The sequence below is a fragment of the Geotrypetes seraphini genome, chromosome 3, assembly GCF_902459505.1.
Source record: "Geotrypetes seraphini chromosome 3, aGeoSer1.1, whole genome shotgun sequence".
NCBI classification, from domain to species: domain Eukaryota; kingdom Metazoa; phylum Chordata; class Amphibia; order Gymnophiona; family Dermophiidae; genus Geotrypetes; species Geotrypetes seraphini.
The window spans coordinates 392,854,548-392,875,116 of NC_047086.1; the positions used below are offsets into that span (position 1 = coordinate 392,854,548).

General features: G+C 40.0%; 1 protein-coding gene across 1 annotated transcript in view; it reads right to left on the bottom strand.

Annotated features, from left to right (window-relative positions):
• UBR2 (ubiquitin protein ligase E3 component n-recognin 2) overlaps positions 1-19,682 on the bottom strand; it is a 201,054-nt gene extending 181,372 nt beyond the window's left edge. The window contains exons 1-4 of the mRNA XM_033937674.1: positions 19,667-19,682; positions 18,654-18,761; positions 12,503-12,591; positions 10,991-11,089 (exon numbers count right to left, since the gene is read on the bottom strand). Of these exons, the coding sequence (XP_033793565.1) occupies positions 10,991-11,089; positions 12,503-12,591; positions 18,654-18,761; positions 19,667-19,682 (312 nt within the window). The remainder of the gene's footprint in view (positions 1-10,990; positions 11,090-12,502; positions 12,592-18,653; positions 18,762-19,666) is intronic.
• Positions 19,683-20,569: the final 887 nt, after the last annotated feature.

Below are 20,569 nucleotides of genomic sequence, written 5' to 3' on the forward strand. Positions count from 1 at the left end.
TCTAAAGTTAGGTGCCTGTTTTCAGCTGAATTTAGTACCTAAAAATGCACCAGAAATTCTGGATCCTAAAATTTAGACTTGCTAATCATTTTCCTTAATTTAGGCTCCTAAGTTAGACGATGAGTGCTGAAAACCAATGTTAAGATAATAGCTTTTCTCCCCTCCCATTAAACGCATCCCCACAGCCACTTCTTTGTAGATTCAAATTCAGAAACCTATATTTAGAAACTCTTCCCTAGACCATTGGTTTCTCAAACTTGTTCTGGGAAACCATCAGCCAATCAGATTTTCATGATACTCCCTAACAAAAGTGCATGAGAGCGATTTGCATATAACGTAGGTGACAGACATGAAAATCTCTCATATGCATTTTTATTAGGGATATACTAAAAACCCATCTGGCTGGTGGTCCCCCAGGACAGGTTTAAGAATCACCGCTCTAGACAATTTTCGCTCCAAAACTTTTCAATAATATGATTTAATTTTTTCCCCAGGTGATCTCTTCTTTCCTGCTATCTTATTTGTGCAGAGTTTCCCTTTACACAAACTTATTGTTAAGCCTATATGAGTTTAGAGAATTACCAGGGAAACTAGCCCCAAAATACCATATCCAAAACTGTTATTAAACATTGAATTTCTCCTGAGAAATATTAAGATTTGCATTTTAACTGAATATTTTTTAGTGCACTGTGCTGAACAAGATAAACATTTAGCAGTCACTACATGGCCAAGCAAAAATGAGTTTATTATGGCTGATGTATAACTTCAGCAGAGAGAAATAAAAAGATGAGACGTTCACATGGTAAATAAAATCCAAAATATTATTTCTCATGGTCTATATCCTTATGCATGAGAAATATTCCAGCCATAACCATGTGAATCAGACCAGAAAAGATTAACACAAGTCACTGTAAGGAAGATGAAATCCAATGAACTGCAAGCACATAGGGTATGTACTGCATCTTGAATATTTTTTTTAGCCAATTTATTAAGTAGCTTCAGTTATTGAAAAAAATCTTCACTGTAGTAAAACAGGTCAAAATACACATGAAAATTCTGGTTACAAAAATAACAGCTTAAACCAGCAATGCTAAAGCACACATTCAATAATTCAGTTGAGAATAGCCTCCCCTCTTCATGCTGCTTTAAATGGCAGTGCTGTGGCAATATCCAGAAACGGGCATCTAAGCTATTCAAGGACAGAGTTCAAACAAGCGTGGGATGAACACAGAGGATCTCTAATCAGAAAATAATGGGTATATATTGAAGGAACTAAGGCCACTACTGGGCAGGCTTGCCCGGCCTGTGTCCCATATATGGACATTCAGTTGAGGACGGGCTGGGATGATTAAGATGGGCTGGAGTGAGATTTGATGGAGACTCCAGTAGATGGATCCTAAGCACACTACTGGCCGGGGCTCTGGGTTCTGGCCCAGAAATATCTAAGAAAGGACCATTTAAACTAAATTAATTTATGGGCATGTATGGTTGGGCAGAGTGGATGGACCACTCGGGTCTTTATCTGCCATCGTTTACTATGTTACTATGTACTGCTGTGGTGATGTTTATTAAGACATTGAAAAATCACACATATTGTGCAAACATCTGAAAAGGAGACCAAAATTTTTATATGTATTACTCATTCCATTTTGCCCTAAAATCTCTCTTCATTTAAAATGATTTGAAAGGGCGTGGCTTAGCGTGCACACAAAATGGTCGTGTGATCGCAGCGCTCCTCTTACCTGGGCAACCGTTGAATAAATAAAGATTTCCTTTTAAACTGTTTTCGGCTGAAAACATCGGAGAGGACAGCGGGAGCATGGCGAGCACCCGACAGAGTAAGAGTGAAACCGGAGGGGCTGTGAAAAGGCAGAAGCAGGATCAAATTACCCCGAGTAAGGTTCCGCTTCCTGCTGATGTATCAGAGGAGTTAAGCAAAGCTGAAGTTATGGGGGAGCTGAGGCAAATCAAACAAATGCTGACAGAGACTGTGAGTAATATGGCAGAACTGAAGGAAGAAATCCTGAATATACACAGACAAATGGAAGTAGCTAATAAAAGAACAACAGAGTTATAAGTTAAAATGGAGAGCTTAGAATGTGAAGGAAAAAGATGCAAAAATGACAGTTTGGAAATAATTCAATTGAAAAGTCAGCTGGAAGATTACGAAAACCGTGGAAGAAGAAAGAATATAAAACTTTTTGGAATACAGGAAAATTTGGAAGGGAAAAATGCAATACAGTTTTTAGAAAATTTAATTCCTAGATTATTGCAGTTGGATTTCAAACAGCCTTTGGAAATAGAATGGGCACACAGGATTCCAATAAAGAGTCTGGAAAATCAAGGGAGACCAAGACCATTAATATTCAAGATGTTAAGATACCAGCAAGCAATAGAAATTTTAAATGCTGCCAAAAAAGATAAAAACTTAAACTATAAAGGATCCAAAATATGGTTTTTACCAGACTTTGCTAAAAATACAGCAAATATTAGGAAGAAATTCCTTGATCTGAGATCTCAATTAAAGGAAAAAGGATATAAGCATGGGTTATATTACCCAGCAAAAATGAGGGTATCTTGTGGGGATAAATCTTTGTATTTTGTTGACCCGGAAAAACTAAAGACCTTTCTTTCAAAATCAGAACCTGTCATTTTAGCACAATGGGTGTTGAAATGAAGGGATAAATACTAAGACTGGATTGGTGGATATTGAACAAAAAATTAAATATAAAGAACTATGGGACTTTTGTTTGTTGGAAAAAGAAGAATATGCAACAAAGAACAGGAAATAAAAATGGACAAGTGAAAAAGAAAATAAAAGAATGTAAAGAAGAAAGAAGGATAGACTGGAAAGACATTAAAGTGAAGTTATTAGACTGAACTTTTAGGAGACTGAAAGATGGATGGTTGGAGTAAAGAATGAACAAGAAGGATTAAAGGACTGGACAAATTAACACAAAAGGAAAAGTGAAGACTGAATAGGAAAATAAATAGATGTGAAGAAGAAGAAAGCAGGACTGACAGACTAAAAGGATATTATAAAAAAAAAAAATGAATGACAATTGGCAGTCAAAAGTCTTTAAGAGTGGATGGATGGAGATAAGAAATAAATATGAAAGTTCAGTTTATTTAATAAGTCAGAAAAGGAGAAAATAAAGAATGAAAGGACAATAAGGAAAAGATTGCAGAATGGACTAATGATAGAAAGGACAAGTTATATGATATTTAAATGCAAGTAAAGGAAAGGAAAATGAATAATATAAAAGAAAGATACATAAGAATTTATTGGTAGCTGAAGGAATGTAAAGATTGATGTTGTGATAATATAGTTTTAAAAAGATTGGATTTAATTTGGAGAAGAGGAAATATAAAAAGGGGGGAAAAAAATTTATTTTGAAAATGAAATACAAATGTTTAAATACAAATAGGGGATAAAAACTTATAAAACTGAATTTTTTTTTTTTTAACAGAAATATATGAAGAGATGGATATTTGTTGTTGGATATTTAAAGGAGGATAGGAGAAGATGGATTAGATAATATAAGATATAGGAAAATTATACTTTTTATTAAATATATGACTATGATAGAATTTTCTTGAATGAAATAAAATGTTGGGGGAATGAATTAGAGATTGGTGAAATGATAAAAATGCATTAATGGAATGTTAGGAAATAAATATGGTTATGTGACTAAAGGTTAAATAATAGATAGAGAAATTAATTACTTTAAAATGGAAAAAAAAAAAAGAAAGAAAAAAGGTTTTATGATTAGAAGAGAGATATAATTAGATATATTGTGGAGAGGTAGTGAGTTTGTCTCAATAAAGGATAAAGGGGTTATTAATAAATATTGGTTGCCTGGGGGGGAGGGGGGAAGTTGGGATTACTGTCCAATGTGTGTCCTTAAGCAGTCATTATATTGCGGGGGAGGGGTGGGAAGAAGGTGGGTATTAAAGATATTACTAGGATGATTAAGGAAAAGATTAATAAGGGATTGGGTAATTTGGAGGTAAGAATGTGTGCCATGGGGAGAAGTTTTTTAGATCTTAGTTATGGAAGAAGGGAAGAGGAAGATTATGATAAGGAGTATAAAATATATTATGTCTTTTAAGATATTTTCTATTAATGTCAATGGTCTGAATAATGTAATCAAAAGGAAAAAGGTATTATCATTTTTAAAGAAGCAAAACACGGATCTTTATTGTCTGCAGGAGACCCATCTTAATATAAAGGAATCACAGAAACTAACGGGTGGGTGGGTGAAAGAATGTTTTTTTGCTCCAGCAGAGGGTAAAAAAGCAGGAGTAGCAGTTCTTATAAATAAAAAGTGTATGGCCAATTTTAAGATAGTAAATTCGGACCCACATGGAAGATGGCTACATGTTGATATAAGTATGGGAAATAATGCCCTGGCGTTGTTCAATATATATGCCCCTAATTCGAATCAATCAGAATTCTTTAAAAAATTGCAGAGTATGTTGTTACCACTGGCTGCTTCTAATTTAGTGGTGGCTGGAGATTTTAATGCTGTAATGGATCCATTAATGGATAAAAAACCAGGTAAAAGTATAAAATCTTTAAGTTTAGATAATTTGGTTCAATCATGTGATTTGAAGGATATATGGCGTATTCTTCATTTTAATGATCAGGAATTTTCATTTTGTTCACAGGTTCATAAATCATTTTCAAGAATAGATTATATTTTTATTTCATCACATAAGGTGCAGCAAGTGATTAAGGCTTCCATTGATCCCATTATCATTTCGGATCATGCGGGAGTATGGATAGATTTACAATTAGATCAATTAGAAAATAGAAGACCTCTTTGGAGATTTGATAATGCATTGCTTGTGGATGAAAAATTTTTGGAAAATTTTAAAACACAAATTAGTGATTTCTTTCAAATTAATTTAGTGGAAGATACATCTATTGAAAATGTATGGGACGCTTTTAAAGCGACTATGAGAGGTCATATTATATCATATTCGGCTTTTGTTAGGAAACAGATTAAAAAACAGTATATAGAGTTAGAAAAAGAAATTAAAATACTAGAAACTAAATTGGTAAGCAAATGGGAACATGATGTATTACAAGCTCTTTTGAAAGCAAAAGGTAAATATAACGAATTAGCTTCAAAAATGATAAGAAGAGACTTGTTTTCCAAACAGACAATGCATTATGGAAATTCTAATAAGGCGGGAAGATTATTGGCAAATTATCTTAAAGCAAAAAAAAGAAGAACTAACATTAATGGAATAAAAGATGATAATGGTATAATAACCAATCAAACGGATATAATTTTAAAGCAATTTCTAAAATTTTATAAGGACCTGTATTCTTCCGAGCCTTATTTGGAGAGGCAAAAAGATGGTAAAAATTTTTTAGATTTAATTATTGGACCTAAGGTTCCTGATCATATAAAACGGAGTTTAGATGAACCTATATCATTAAAAGAATTAGAAACAGCGTTGAGATCTCTTAGAGTTGGATCCGCTCCAGGTGGTGATGGTTATACAGTAGAATTTTATAAAACATTTCAAAATGTCCTTTCCCCATATTTACTAAATTTATATCAGACACAACTTATAAAAGGTGATATTAAAGATACTATGGCTGAATCAATAGTAATTGTTTTGCCTAAGCCAAATAAAGATCCTACTTTGGTTTCAAACTACAGGCCTATATCTTTAATAAATGTGGATAATAAACTTTTGGCGAAAATTTTGGCTTTGAGATTAGCCAAAGCTCTCCCACATATTATAGACACGCATCAGACGGGTTTCGTTGCTAAAAGACATTCCTCTAATAACTCTAGATTATTGTTTCATATGTTAAATTTATCAAAAAAAATGGATGAACCGGCTTTTACAGTTTCCTTGGATGCAGAAAAAGCGTTTGATAGGGTAGAATGGAATTTTATGTATCAGGCTTTAGAATGGTTTGGTATAGGTTCTGGATTTATATAAATGGCTTCCCGATTGCAAGATTAAATATTAATAATATGATATCTGATGGTTTTCAATTGCAGAGGGGAGTTAGACAAGGTTGTCCTTTATCTCCTTTGTTATTTGATGTTGTATTAGAACCCTTATTGTTAGCAATACAGCAAGCAAGGGGGATACAGGGTATTCCATATTCTGATATGGAATATAAAATTTCAGCTTATGCGGATGATATTTTACTTTATTTGAGGAATCCAGAGTCTACCTTATCTTGTCTATTGGAATTAATTGATATGTTTGGCAAATTTTCAGGTTATAAAATTAATTGGAGTAAGTCTGAACTTATACCTTTAAATGTTCATTGTGTAAAAGGATTATTTGATGCTTTTCCGTTCATATGGAAAGAAGAAGGATTTAAATATCTTGGCATTCAAGTTAAAAATACAATTGAAGATACAGTAAAAGAAAATGAAAAATTTGTATTGAAAAGAGTTACAGAGTTATGTGAGCAATGGAATCCGTTACATCTTTCTTGGTGGGGGAGAGTTCAAACTATTAAAATGATGATCTTGCCTATAGTTTGCTACCAAATGAGTATGATACCTATTTATTTTCAGGGGTCCTTTTATAAAAAGCTTAATAGCATTTTAACGAAATTTCTTTGGCTTGGTAAAACGCATAGAATAGCTTTGGTATCTTTGCAAAAATCAATTAAGGAGGGAGGGGTAAATTTTCCAAATTTTTATAGGTACCATCAAGCCTATATTTTACGTCAGGGTATGTATTGGATCCTCCCAGAACTGATAGATAATGCACCGGATTGGTTATATTTGGAATGGCGCCTTATGTTTCCCCTAAATTTAGTTCATCTTCCAAGTATCAACATGCCTAGAAGATACAGAGAAAATAAGATATTAATGGATACTTGGAAAACGTTGAGGTTTATTAGTAAATTAACACCTGTCCCAATAAACAAGTCAACTAACCAGTCTTTATGGATAAACTCCAAGATTAAAATTGGCGGAGCTCAAATCCTTTGGAAGGAATGGATTATTGCAGGCATTAGATCTCTGAATGATGTTATTTCGGAAGGTAAACTGCTGGAATTTTCACAATTGCAACATAGATTTGGTCTTAGTAAAAAACAAAGTTTTAAATGGTTGCAATTGAAGCAGGCCATTCAGGTTGGGTTCCCTGAATGGAAAACATTGAATAATCAATATAGTTTAGAGTTCTTATGCTTCCAAGCAGACTTCCTAGGGCATCAAGCCGCATTGTGGTATAAATTAATATCTGGATATTTGAATAAAAAACCAAAAAATGGTCTAAGAGACATTTGGAGCATTGAGATTAAGCATCAAATTACTGCATCTCAATGGCCACTAATTTGGTCTTGGAGAATGAGATGTACAGTGTCAGCATCTATGAGACAAACTTGGTTCTTTTTATTACATAGAGCTTTTTGGACCCCTTCACGTTTGCAAAAATTAGATAGTTCTAAGTCCAATAAATGCTGGCACTGTAATCTGGAACCTGGGACGTTGGATCATTTACTATATCATTGTCCCTACATTAAAAGTTTTTGGAATGCAATTTGGCCACAAATTAATAAATTGATGGAAAATCATGTAGCAATATCATATGATACAGTGTTATTTGGAATGATGATGAGAAAAAAAAGTCAAATTTCACCAGAAAATAACAAGCTTTTACTAGTCATGACAGGGGTTGCCATTCAGCATATAACCAATAACTGGAAGAATCATAGTAACCTTAATTATACATTTTGGTGGAATACAATTTGTCATATATTCAAAATGGAAAGAGTAATAGCAATACAAAGAGGGACATATCCTAAATTTATAAAAATATGGGGGCCATTGACAAAGTATTGTACTGAATGAATAATAGGATTTATCTTCTTCTTTTCTTCTTTTTCTTGTCTTCTTTATGGCACACATGGAGGGGGGTAGTGAAAATAATTTTACATAACATGTTATAATATGGTATACAATATGTATAAGGTGATTGGAAAGTACTTGAAGGGTGGGGGGTGGGAGAGGGGATAAAATAAATTTGTTCAGAATATTATGTAATAGATATAAAAGTGATATTGTGTATTCATTAGTTGTAACTCAATATTTTGTACTTCATGTAAAATGTGAAAATGAATAAAGAATTATAAAAAATAAATAAATAAAATGATTTGAAAAACAACAAGATGAAAATAAAAGAAAACAACTCTGAACTTCAGTGTAGAGATCCAATAGCCATACTAGATTCTCTGCATTTTCTGAGATCTTTTACTGAACCTAAAAGAGTCATCCACACATGATCAACACTGTTTTTAAAGACAACACAGATTCCCTCTTTAGAGAAGAACTGACATGTTATACGAGGGTTCTTCAAAAAGTTTCCGCGGGAATTGTTTGGGGCAGGAGAAGTGGTAAGAAGGCGTGTCATCGAATGTCATGTGACTAGTTAAGTCAAGCAACAGGGTGATTATGTGGAAAAGTGATCAATTTGCTTTTGAGAAATTTTATAAATGATGTTTAAAAAATAAAAGTGTGGAAACTTTTTTTCTCCCAATTCTTTATTCTTTTTTAAACTTACAATAAGTGTAACAGTAAATACAACATTTTATACTCAATATCACACTTAATATTCTATTAATGTCCATATCAGAATTAATCCCCCCTCCTCCCTAATCTATCACATTTTCCAACACGTAACATATCTATCCTGGACCCCCATATCTATATACCAAAATTCATTATCATCTCAACCCCCCCTCCCCCTCCCGGATGTGGAAACTTTTTAATGATCCTTTGTTCCTTTCTTCCCAAGATCAATGACACCACTTTACTGCCTTTCAGTGGTACAACCAAAGCAGTTTACATGTCCTTAGTGGACTAACAATCTAGCTTTTGTACCTGGGGCAATGGATGTTTAGGTGATTTGCCCACGGTCATAAGGAGCTAAAGTGGAAAATGAATCCAGTTCCTCAGGTTCTCATCCCACCGCACTAACCATTAAACTACTCTTCAAACATCAGATGTGCCCAACAGCTGAAAATAAGTAAAATGATTTTCCTGGAATGTGATGCTCTCACTAGTGAACAATTTCCTTTCATGTTAGATCATTTCAAAAACTGTATATGACTGAACCTTCATATATCTAAATTTAAAAGAAGTGTGTGGTGCAGTGGTTAAAGCTACAGCCTCAGCACCCTGGGGTTGTGGGTTCAAACCCCTGCTGCTCCTTGCGACCCTGGGCAAGTCACTTAATCCCCCCATTGCCCCAGGTACATTAGATAGATTGTGACAGGCAGGAAAAAATGCTTGAGCACCTGAATAAGTTCATGTAAACCATTCTGAGTTCCCTTGGGAGAACAGTATAGAAAAATGAATAACTAATAATGTGAAATGTTTTAGAGTCTGAGAACCAGAGCTGGTATTGTGATGTCATAATGCCTCATTCCGCCAATGACTATGCACCAGCCTCATCAGTGATGTCACAATGGCTTGATTGTCCTATACCTGGCTCACTTTTACTACATTTTGATTTCTAGAGTGGCGCAGTGGTTAAAGCAACAGCCTCAGCACCCTGAGGTTGTGGGTTCAAACCCACGCTGCTCCTTCTGACCCTGGGCAAGTCACTTAATCCCCCCATTGCCCCAGATACATTAGGTAGATTGTGAGCCCGCCGGGACAGACAGGGAAAAATGCTTCAGTACCTGAATAAATTAATGTAAACCATTCTGAGCTCCCCTGGGAGAACGGTATAGAAAATTGAATAAATAAAATATTCTGGAAGGTGATGCTTAGAGGTTAAAAAAAAGATTTTGATGTTAAAATCATTCATCCTCTTTTTCTCACATATAATTGTCTAAAAGTAGAAAACCACTGCCCTTAAGTCTAGATACAATCTGCGGTTATTAATTTGCTATTTTTAAAATTTTAAGCAAATAAACCAGAAGATAATCAAAGCAATTTAAGCGGGCAGGAGAGGCTGTTGCTGCCTAACCCCCAATATTTAGCAGCATTAAACCAAGCAGTGCAACTGAATATTGCCTCTGACCAGTCAGGTTAAGGAGAGTACTGGGACCAGTGTTAGGGAGGAGTCCAAGGTTATGAGGACACCAGCAATATTCAGTGCTGGCACCTGCATAGCTAAGGAGGTTAATTTAGGACAGCTCAAACGCCAAATATCAGCTGGGACCCACATAAAATTAAAAGCTGGCCTCTCTTTCCATTCCGCCCTCCCGTCCCATTGATAAGCTCCGTAGGCCCCCCTCCCAATGTGTTGCATAGCCTTCCTCACAAACTTCCCTTCCCTCCCCACCCCAAAAGTCACCATTCCCCTCCCATCCTTACTCTCACCTATCGGTCAGGATAGTTCTTCCTCCAAGGGCCTACCTGATCTCCCTGGGGGTCCAGTAGGCCATCAGAGGCAAAAGCGAACTCCCCCTCCCCCATTCTTCTAGCCTTTAGTAGCAGCTTCCTGAACATGGCTACCATGAGGCTGCTGCAAGAGGACAAGGCAGCCATATTCAAGAAGTTACCAATAAGAGCAGGAGCTGGGTGTTTGCTCCTGTTCCTGCCCCCATTGTCCTATTGGATCACCAGAGAGGCCTGATTGATAGATGGTGGTGGTGTGGGATGGGGAGGAAAACTTTTTGAGAAGGGCTATGCAGCAGTTGCAGCATGTTGGGGGGGGGAGGGGAGCAGTGGGGAAATAGGGAAGGGGATTGGAGAGAAAGGCCAATTTTTCATTTTATATGGGTCTCAACCAATATTCAGCCAGGACTTGCATAATTTGTCTTTTGCAAGCTCTGGTTGACTATCAGCTAGGACCTGCATAAGTTCTGTCAGCCAGCCCACAAAAAAAATTAGCCCTAGATATTCAGAGCCAGTGCTTGCACATGGCCCGACACTGAACATCTAGGGCCATGCTGACTGCCGCTGGCTGAATATCAGCCAGAAAGATTTTAGCCTTAGTCATGGTAAACAACTTGATAGTCATTTTATGGCATCTGAATACTTACAAGTGAAGGCACTGTGAATATCTGTACCGAAAGGTCAGTGATCGAGAACTCTCTGTCGTGGTCATCTTTCACAAAATCACTCTGCAATTGTTCATAGCTCTATTAAGAGGAAGGCAAAAAGAGGCAAAGTGCCAGCTATCAGTAAATAAAAAGGAGCAAGCTTCTACTCACCAAAGTAGGTACAGTGAAGAGTTGAACAGATAAAGCAGTCACCGACATTGTTCGTTCGTGATCATCCTCCATAAAATCTTTCTGCAACCTCTGGTAGTTCTAAACAACAAGTGGGAATTTTCACCTCTAATCCACACTGGCCCAAACTTTGATACTTATATCAGCACTAGGAAAATTCTGTGATATGTAACAATCCCGTGGCATTAATCCCTACACATCAGCTTCTCTTTTCCATTGGAAAAGGAAGATTTAGTTAGAAAGGCCTGTTCCATTCTCCTGAAGGGAGGGGTATCAGTCAATGTTTTAAAAACCCAGACGGTGAAAGGCCTGTTCCATTCTCCTGAAGGGAGGGGTATCAGTCAGTGTTTTAAAACCCAGACAGTGAAAGGCCTATTCCAATCTCCTGAACGGAGGGGCACCAGTCAATGTTTTAAAAACCCAGATGGTGAAAGGCCTGTTCCAAACTCCTGAAAGGGAGGTGTATCAGTCAATGTTTTGAAAACCCAGACAGTAAAAGGCCTGTTTCATTCTCCTGAACGGAGGGGAATCGGTCAATATTTTAAAAACCCAGTCAGTAAAACCAGTTACTAAACTGTCAAAAATATGCAGGGAAAAAAATACAGTGGTACCTCGGTTTACGAGTGCACCGGTTTGCGAGTGTTTTGCAAGACGAGCAAAACATTTGCAAACTTGGTGCCTCGTAAACCGAGCGCGCCTCGATTTGCGAGCGCCCCCCCTGTGAACCGGCACCCTCCCCCCCCCCCCCCCCGCCATCGGGCACCCCCCCGCCACGACCTGAGGTCCCCCCAACCCACCCGAACCCTCTTCTTACTTTGATGTAGCCTCCGCACCGGCACCAGCATGCCCTGTGCTGTGCCGGTGCCCGTAGATCTGCCTCCGGTGCTGGGCCTTGAGCATGTGCGCATGCTCAAGGCCTGAGAGTTCACGTCGAACGTCCAACGTGCCGGTTCGCGGGGGGGGGGGGGCCTTCGGGGGGAGCAATGCCGATTCTCATGGCGGGGAGCAGCGCTGATGGCCTTGGGGGGGGGATGGAGGGTGGGAACCTATCAAAGCGAGTTTCCATTATTTCCTGGAACGGATTATGCTCGTAATCCAAGGTACCACTGTATATCTTTACAGATGTACTACAAAAGGTTAAGCAGTAGCAACTTAATATTCCATTAGCAATATTTATCAACATTTTCTCTCTCTTACTATGTTTCGTTAACACTTAGGCATAGTAAAAGCTTATTTTTAAATAAACACTGGATACTAACAGTGCTGGATAAAATATTTATTTCCCAGCTGTATAAAACTGAGATTCATAAGGTTATTACTTACTTTTGAAAAACGAATAGCAAAGCGCTTCTTGTATTTCAAGTCCATCAAAAGACTGCTCATAAGCAACTGATGATATACACTCCGAGCTCCTGTATTTAAAAAAAAGTTGTCACTTTATTACTTCCAACCCAAAAAGAAGTTGGAGAGAATTATACAAAAGAGGGGTGTCTGTCTCTCTTCCTATCCGGGGCAAAATAATTTTGAAAAGAATGGCATCAAATTCATTGAGGAGAAAACACAATTCAAAAATTGGTCATATCAAATTGGGGTTCAAGAGAAATATGCCTCAGGCCTTTTTTCAGGGCTGGGTTCTATGAGAGAAGCAGTTTCAGCTTTGGTGGCATAGAATCTGATATATCTCAAAATAAACAATTTAGGGAATTGATCTCTTTGAAATGTCTCCCATCCCCTTCTCTAATCCCACAGTAACATGTACACACAAAGCCTGCAAACACACCTGGGAAAAAATGCTCTTCTTCTATAAGAACATAAGCATTGCCTCTGCCGGGTCAGACCAGGGGTCCATCGTGCCTGGCAGTCCGCTCCCGCGGCGGCCCTCCAGGTCCATGACCTGAAAGTGTTCCCTACCTAACCTAAAATGTCCATACCCTATTCGCTCAATGTCCTGTAAGATAAACCTCTATCTGTACCCTGTTATCCCCTTCGCTTCCAGGAAGTCACCCAGTCCCTTTTTAAACCCCAGAATTGTACTCTGTCTTATCACCTCTCCGGGAAGCGCGTTCCAGGTGTCTACCACCCGTTGAGTGAAGAAGAACTTCCTTGCATTCGTTGTGAATCTGTCTTCTTGTTCTCTGCATTTCAATCATTTTAATATTATTCTCGATATAAAGTGCTACTTCTACCCCTTTTCAGAAATTTCTCTCTCTCCACAGCCCAGTATAGACATCACTTCTTGGCTCTCAATAAACCATGTCTCTCTAATAGCAACGATATCCAAGTCCTCCCTATGATAAGGGCTTTTAAATCTAGTTTTCTGTTGCTTAGATACTTTAAACATTTGTACTTGCTGCTTTCCAATTATTTTGTATTGGCTTCAACATTGTAAATGGCAGCATATAAATGGCCTGTATGGTCAATCCAGTCTGCCCAACAGTCACATTCATTCTTAAGGCAATGTTGAAGCAACAAACCAGTATTTACTATACTTGCTATGTTCCAGCATGAGAAGCCTTCCCCCACCCCTCAAGATAGGTAAGACCTGTACTTAGACAAATGGTATGGAGACTGTAGATGGATGGGATGGAGTAAGGCATTGGCTACACTGCCCCACTGCTAGAGTCACCATCAAAGCTAACTCCAGCTCCTTCTGATCCATATTGCAATATACAGGACATAGACCATGAAGTCTGTCCAACATCGTCTTCACGTCCCTGGTGCTAGGCTTCCTTTTAAACTCCACTCCTGCCTATCATAAATGAAGTTATAGTTATAGTTTTTGATCTGACAAGCTTTATGTCGATACTATCCTCTTTCTATTTATGGATCCTTTGTGTCTATCCCATCCATTTTTGAACTCTGTCACTGTTTTTGTCTCCACCACCTCTATAGGGAAGGCATTCCAGGCATCTACCACCCTCTCTGTGAAGTAGTATTTCCTGACATTACTCATGTCCACTACCCTGCAACCTTATATTATGTCTTCTAGTTTTACCGCTTCTCCATCTCTGAAATAGATTTGTTGTAGATTAATATCCCTTCAAGTATTTAAATGTCTCTATCATATCTCCTTCTCTCTCTTCTTTCATCTAGGGTATACATATTCAGGTATTCAAGCCTCTTCTCATACATTTCTCAGCGCAATTCCAATATTATTTTCGCCACCTTCCTCTGGACTGCTTCAAGTCTTCTCACATACTTAGCAAGGTATGGCCTCCAGAACTGAACACGATATTCCAAGTGGGGCCTCACCGATGACTTTTGATTCATTGCCTTGGACAAAAAAGGCATGAATCAGCATGCACTGATGGTTTCAACTGCAGCTCCTCCCAAAGTTCATGCCTTTGGCTGGACTCATGGGAGATCTTGACGATAGATGCCAGCCTGTACGGTTGGGAAGGCCATTGCAACAGTTACCCAGTTTAAGGGCAATGAATGCTGATTCTAGGGACATGGTCTATCAACAGACTGGAGCTAAGGGCCATAAGACTAACGTTGATGCCCTTTCTTGTCCAACGGGTCTTTTAATGTACTGACAGAAGACCCAAATACTCAAGAGACTGGGCTGGCACTAGGTGGCTCTTTCAGAAATTCATGATCCAGACCTGCATCACCTACGAGACTGCATTTCTCCCCTTCTGCCCGAACAGGGCTCTGATCAGCTAATCATCCAGGTACAGATGTTCGAGTAGTCCCACTTTGTGGAGGTGCACCACAACTATCACCATCACTCTTGTGAATGTGCGAGGTGCCGTTGCCAAACTGAAGAGAAGCACCGAGAACTGATACTGCATCCACAGCACACGGAATTGTAAAAACTTCCTGTGCTCCAGAAAAATGGGGATGTGCAGGCCTCCATCAAATCCAGTGAGGCAAAGAATTCCCCCAGCGCTACAGCCACTATGACTGATTGGATGGCTTCCATAAGGAATTGTGAAGTTTATAGGGCTGCATTGATGGCCTTGATGTCCAGAATAGGTCTACAGTTGTCCGAGCCTTTCTTGGGCACTACAAAAGTATATTGTGTATCTGTCTGAGCCTGATTCTTCAGGTGGTACTGGCTCTATGGCTGGAACATCCAACAGACTCTGTACTGTAAAGCATACCTTGCTCCCTTTCTCTGACCTGCTTACCAGGGAGTTTACAAATAAATCTGGTAATGGATGGGTGAATTTGAGAATGTAGCCCTCTCAAATTATATCAAGCACTCATCTGTCTGTAGTCATTTGCTCCTAGGACTCCACACAGGCCAACAGCAATCCCCCTATCTGTGGGAGGGACGCTTCAGCCCTGACATCACTGTGCCTTTTTAGTGGTTGCCTCTGTGTAAGACCTGGGAGACCTGAGGTTCCTTGATAGGGTCTGTGGGTCAAGGCTCCTCTTGAATATTGATGAAACTGTTGTGAGCCTCAAAAAGTAGAACATCCAGCCCCTCTAGCTGGTCTAAGTCTACTGTCTGGTAAAGACTTTGGGTGATGATCTGCCACACTTGCCATAAAGTCATCCAACCCCTTTCCAAACAACATTTGCCCTTTGAAGGGGAGTTTACCGAATATAGCGTTAGAAACTGAGTCTCCCACCCATTGCCAGATCCAGAGCATTCTATGGGCTGAGACAGAATAAGCCTTTACTCATAACCCTGATGAAATATAGGGCATCAGCTATATAATCCACCCCTGATACTATAAACGAGGGGAAAGAGTCTGCCTTCCCAAGGTAGTCAGGTAGAAATTAGTATGGCAGGTATGAGCCACAAATGAGGCTGCTGTTGCTGCTTTAATTCCCAATGCTAAGGCCTCAAACTATCTTTTAAGAATCACATCCACTGCAATTCTGAGCATATTTCAAGACTAAGCTTCCCCTCACTCAGCAGGGAGGTGCCTTTAGTCACCTGGACCACCAGAGTGTCCACTTTGGGCTGAGCAAACAACTCCTGACATTCCTGAGCTATGGGATATAACCTAGCCATGATCTTAGCCACCTTTAAGGGAAATTCAGAAGCATTCCAATGCTGTCACTAGGACCTTAATGTCTGGATGCCAGGGGAAGGATGTAGGTTGGAACTTCACCCTACTCATGACTTAACACTGTGCAGTAGAGGCAGATAGAAATCCTAGATTTAGTTCCCTCAAGGATTCTGTAATAATCTCCAGCAACGCTGTTGTCTTGAACAGAAAATGCACAGACAGGTCCTCTCCCTGATCAAGTGCTACCACTGCTTCCTGATCACCAGACCCTAGCTGGAACCCTGAGTCTCCCCATCCGGGAGGCATCACTATCAGTAGAGGAATAGATCCATCATTTTCAAAGTCTCTTTCAGACTTGTCCTCTGCATCTTGAACAGTACCCTGTTCTGGGGACAGCGAGCTCAGCACCCCTGGTGTGGCCTCTGGGGAGTCTCCTGACAATGCAGTAGAATCTTGGCAGCTTACATAAACTTTTCACATGAGACCCACAACAGCCCCGAGACCCCCCTTAAGGAACTCTACCTTACTCCTCTTGGGCTCCATGACCCCTGCGTTTTGCCAAGCTACAGACTTGGGATTCTGAGAGGGATTTTTATCCCTGCAGTTGTGATCCCTGGTGTCTCTTCGGCCCTAGACATCTCTGGGTGGTAGGGGAGGAGGGGCTAATCCTGAGGCCCCCGCCCCCTCACATGTTCCGCTGTCAAAGCAGAGGACCCAGAAGAAACCAGCCCCTGTCTCTCCAATACAGGGGGAAGGTCACCTGAGGCTGCAAACAAAATGGAGACGCTTCCTACCAAAATCGGAGCAAAGCCCGCAGAGAAACATGCCCCCGAGGCCTTTAGCAGCTGAGAAGCCTGAACCGTCCCAGCCGCTAAAGCAGGCAAGCCGGCAGCAGCGGTAAGAGAGTCCCCAGCAGCATTGGTGGTAAGGGAAACCTTATTTCCCTGAAAGTTGGCGGCTGGGGGAATCCCTGTGTGGGAAGCGAAGGTTTCCTCGCTATCAGCTGCCGGCATGCGAGGCACTTGCAAAGGGGATCCCTGGACGCTAGCACCTGAAGCCGATGAGGAATCCCCTTCGCAGCCACCAGCACACTTCAAGCACAGATCGGCCGCATCGACCTCACGTCTGGAGCACAATGAGCACTTTTTCCCTTTAAAAGTGCTCATTGCGCAATACGCAACCTAGCTATGGGAAAAAAGTGCCAATTAGCAATAAAAAGCAATAACAATGAACTGAAGGCTCCCTTCAGACCGGCACTGCCTCAGGAATTTTATTTTTTTTTCTGTCAGAACAGACTCCACTGGCTCTCTAAGCCATATATGACTTGCTGGTATCAGTGGCAAGGCTTACAGCTGAGGCCCTTCTAGAAAAATATTGGGGAGGTAGAGGAAATGGGGGGAGGGACTCAACTCGTGACCCCTCGAGTGCGACACCCCTGAGGTCGGAAGGACCCCCGAAAGGGTCCCCCCCAAGCTCCGTCCGGCACCAAACAGCGACAAGGACACAAAACAACTTCCAACAGGCCTACACTAACCATTTTTAGGGAAGACTGACACAGCTTACCACCCCCAAATCTTTTAAAAATCTTTGCCAGTATGAGCAACTACACTACCCTGCTGCTCATGTCCTGGCTGAGACTGAGAACAGACTGGTTAGACTAGAGGGAAGCACAGCTATTAGTATTACAGCCAAAGTTTTGTCTTTGTTTCAGCCTCCACATGCTGGTCATGGTGAGCTATTAACCATCAGTGAACTGTACTGATCTGGAGAGATGCTGAAGAAGGAAATTTTTATCATACAGGTCAAGGCACTAGGGCCCAGATTCTCTAAACAGTGTTAGTTTCTTAGGGAGCGTGCGGTGCAGTGATTAAAGCTACAGCCTCAGCACTTTGGGGTTGTGGATTCAAACCCACGCTGCTCCTTGGGACCCTGGGCAAGTCACTTAATCCCCCCATTACTCCAGGTACATTAGATAGATTGTGACAGACAGGAAAAAATGCTTGAGCACCTGAATAAATTTATGTAAACCGTTCTGAGCTCCCTTGGGAGAACGGTATAGAAAATTGAATAAATAAATACATAAATAATAGGTGCCCAAGCTCAGTAAAAAGCGCCATTTAAATGATGTTTTTAACTGGAGTTTCAAGGCATCTACCAGCACTTAAAAAATTGGCACCGGAACTGTGCCTCCATAGGCACTTTAGGCCACCTAACTTCACTGTGGGAGTGGCTAACACCAGACATTAGGCAGCCTAAAGCACCTACAGAGGCACAATTCACCAGAAATGTAACCGGTGCCATCGTGTGGTTGACACACAATCAGCAGCCACTTTTAAGGCGGCCGCTAACAATGGCACCGGTTAGAGAATCCAGCCCTAGATGGCTATCAAAGTATTTCAAATGAGAGACTTCATCATCTTCTCCTATCCTTAGCCAACAAGGGAAAAAAGTTGATCAAGACAATTCACAGCAATGAAAATATGGAGCATAAAATAAATGAACTTCACCTTTCCATAATTTTGAGTCACTCAACATTAGCTTATCTACGAGGGAAGAATTTTCACCATCTGGTCCTTCTTGTAAACCAACTTGGCACAAAATTCGTCGAAGACCATCTTGCGAAAGAAAATATGATAAGGAAATAGATGTTTAAAATAAAACATTCAAAACTCTTAATAGTAATTGGTAATATTTGAAATTAGCATTTAATAAAACACCAAGCTAGAAGGCAACATTTCAGAATGCTCTCGCTCTATTTTTTGGTTAAACCATTCAGATAGAACACCTATTCCTTCAATCAAAATTTAATTTTTACAATAACTATATTTTCATAAAACCCTAATAAACAAAATTATTTAAGCTCGTTTTAAAATATCAATAGAAATGTTGAGATTTAAAATAACCCTCCTCCCCCACACACACACACACAGATTAAGTCACAAGGAGCTACTGTAGGCCTCTACGATTTGCCGCTATAAGGGGACCTCAAAGATAATTTTGAAATGAACTACCATGGCTACCAAACCATTCTAAGTTCTAAACACAAAAACCTTAATCTATCAGCTAAAAAACCTAAGACATACAGATAAACACAGAATATGTTTAGGGTCATTTAGATGATGAGATGTTAGCTGTATTTATGATTCAAACACAATTTATTAAAGTTTGACATAAGAATTGCCATCTCCGGATCATCAGACCTTAGGTCCATCAAGTCCCGAGATCCGCACACGCGGAGGCCCCGCCAGGAGTACCCTGGCATCTTGAGCAGATCTGGACTAATGTAGAGACTTGATAAAGCACAAGGACAGTTGGGTTTTCAGGATATTCATGAAATAAAAATTTACATATGCTGGGTCTCTCATGCACATTTCTCTCATGTGTATTCACGGCAGAAAACCAACTAGCTCGGAAGTCGTACCAGAATAGTTTGGGAAGCCCTGATGCAGAAGAAAAACAAGTCTTTGCTAAAGCACACAAGTGCAATATTTTACTCCAAGTAGGCTAGCTTTAGCCTTACTCATCAGCCAGGACATGCTTTGTATTCTCTCTTTCTGAACCCTCTTGATTCAAATGTAGTTGGTGGCATAAAAGTAGGAATAAATTGAATTCAATTCCTTTTATCTGCAGGTTTCACCTAACTATAATTAACCCTCAAATTTTTCATTAGCATCCATAGTCTGTCTTCTGCAGTGGATCCATAGCCACAGGGAACTAAGGATATTATGTTCATTTGAGAATGCTGCCAGTGGCGTAGTGAGGGTAGGAGGCATCCTCCTCTCTGCCCCCCGCTCTTTCCGTGCCAACCCCACCTGCTCTTCCATGCCCCCACACCACATTCCCACCTCGTACCTTTTAAAATCTTCACCAGCACGAGCAGCTTCTCCACCCTGCTGCTCCTGCTGACTTTCCTGGACCGGTAACCTGGAAATGATTTCAGAGGGAACCAGGCCATGAGCAGCAGGCTAGAGCTGGCAAAGATTTTTAAAGGAATGAGGGGTGGGAAGGGCACAAGTGTGATGTGTGTGTGTTTGAGGTGGGGGTGAAGGAGGTGGAGAGGTGCCGGCACTAAGCGAGCATGGCGTGGAAGGGAGGCGGAGAGATGCCGGCACCAACCAAGATGGCGCCTAGGGCGGTCCGCCTCACAAGACCCCCCTCACCCCTTACTACACCACTGAATATCATACTGTTGCGACCACCATCATTAACCCTAGTGCCAAGGACAAATTCTATGTTGATACAAAGAACAAAAATATAACCGTGCTGAAATATCAGGATAATTACCTCCATGCTCTATTTATAGAAAAATACCTTGATCAAATAGTTTCCTATAGTACCCTGACATATAAATACTATCATCACTATTTCTGCAACTTTAGCTACAGGTATTTTCTAAAGGTACCATCACAAAGACCCTATTAAA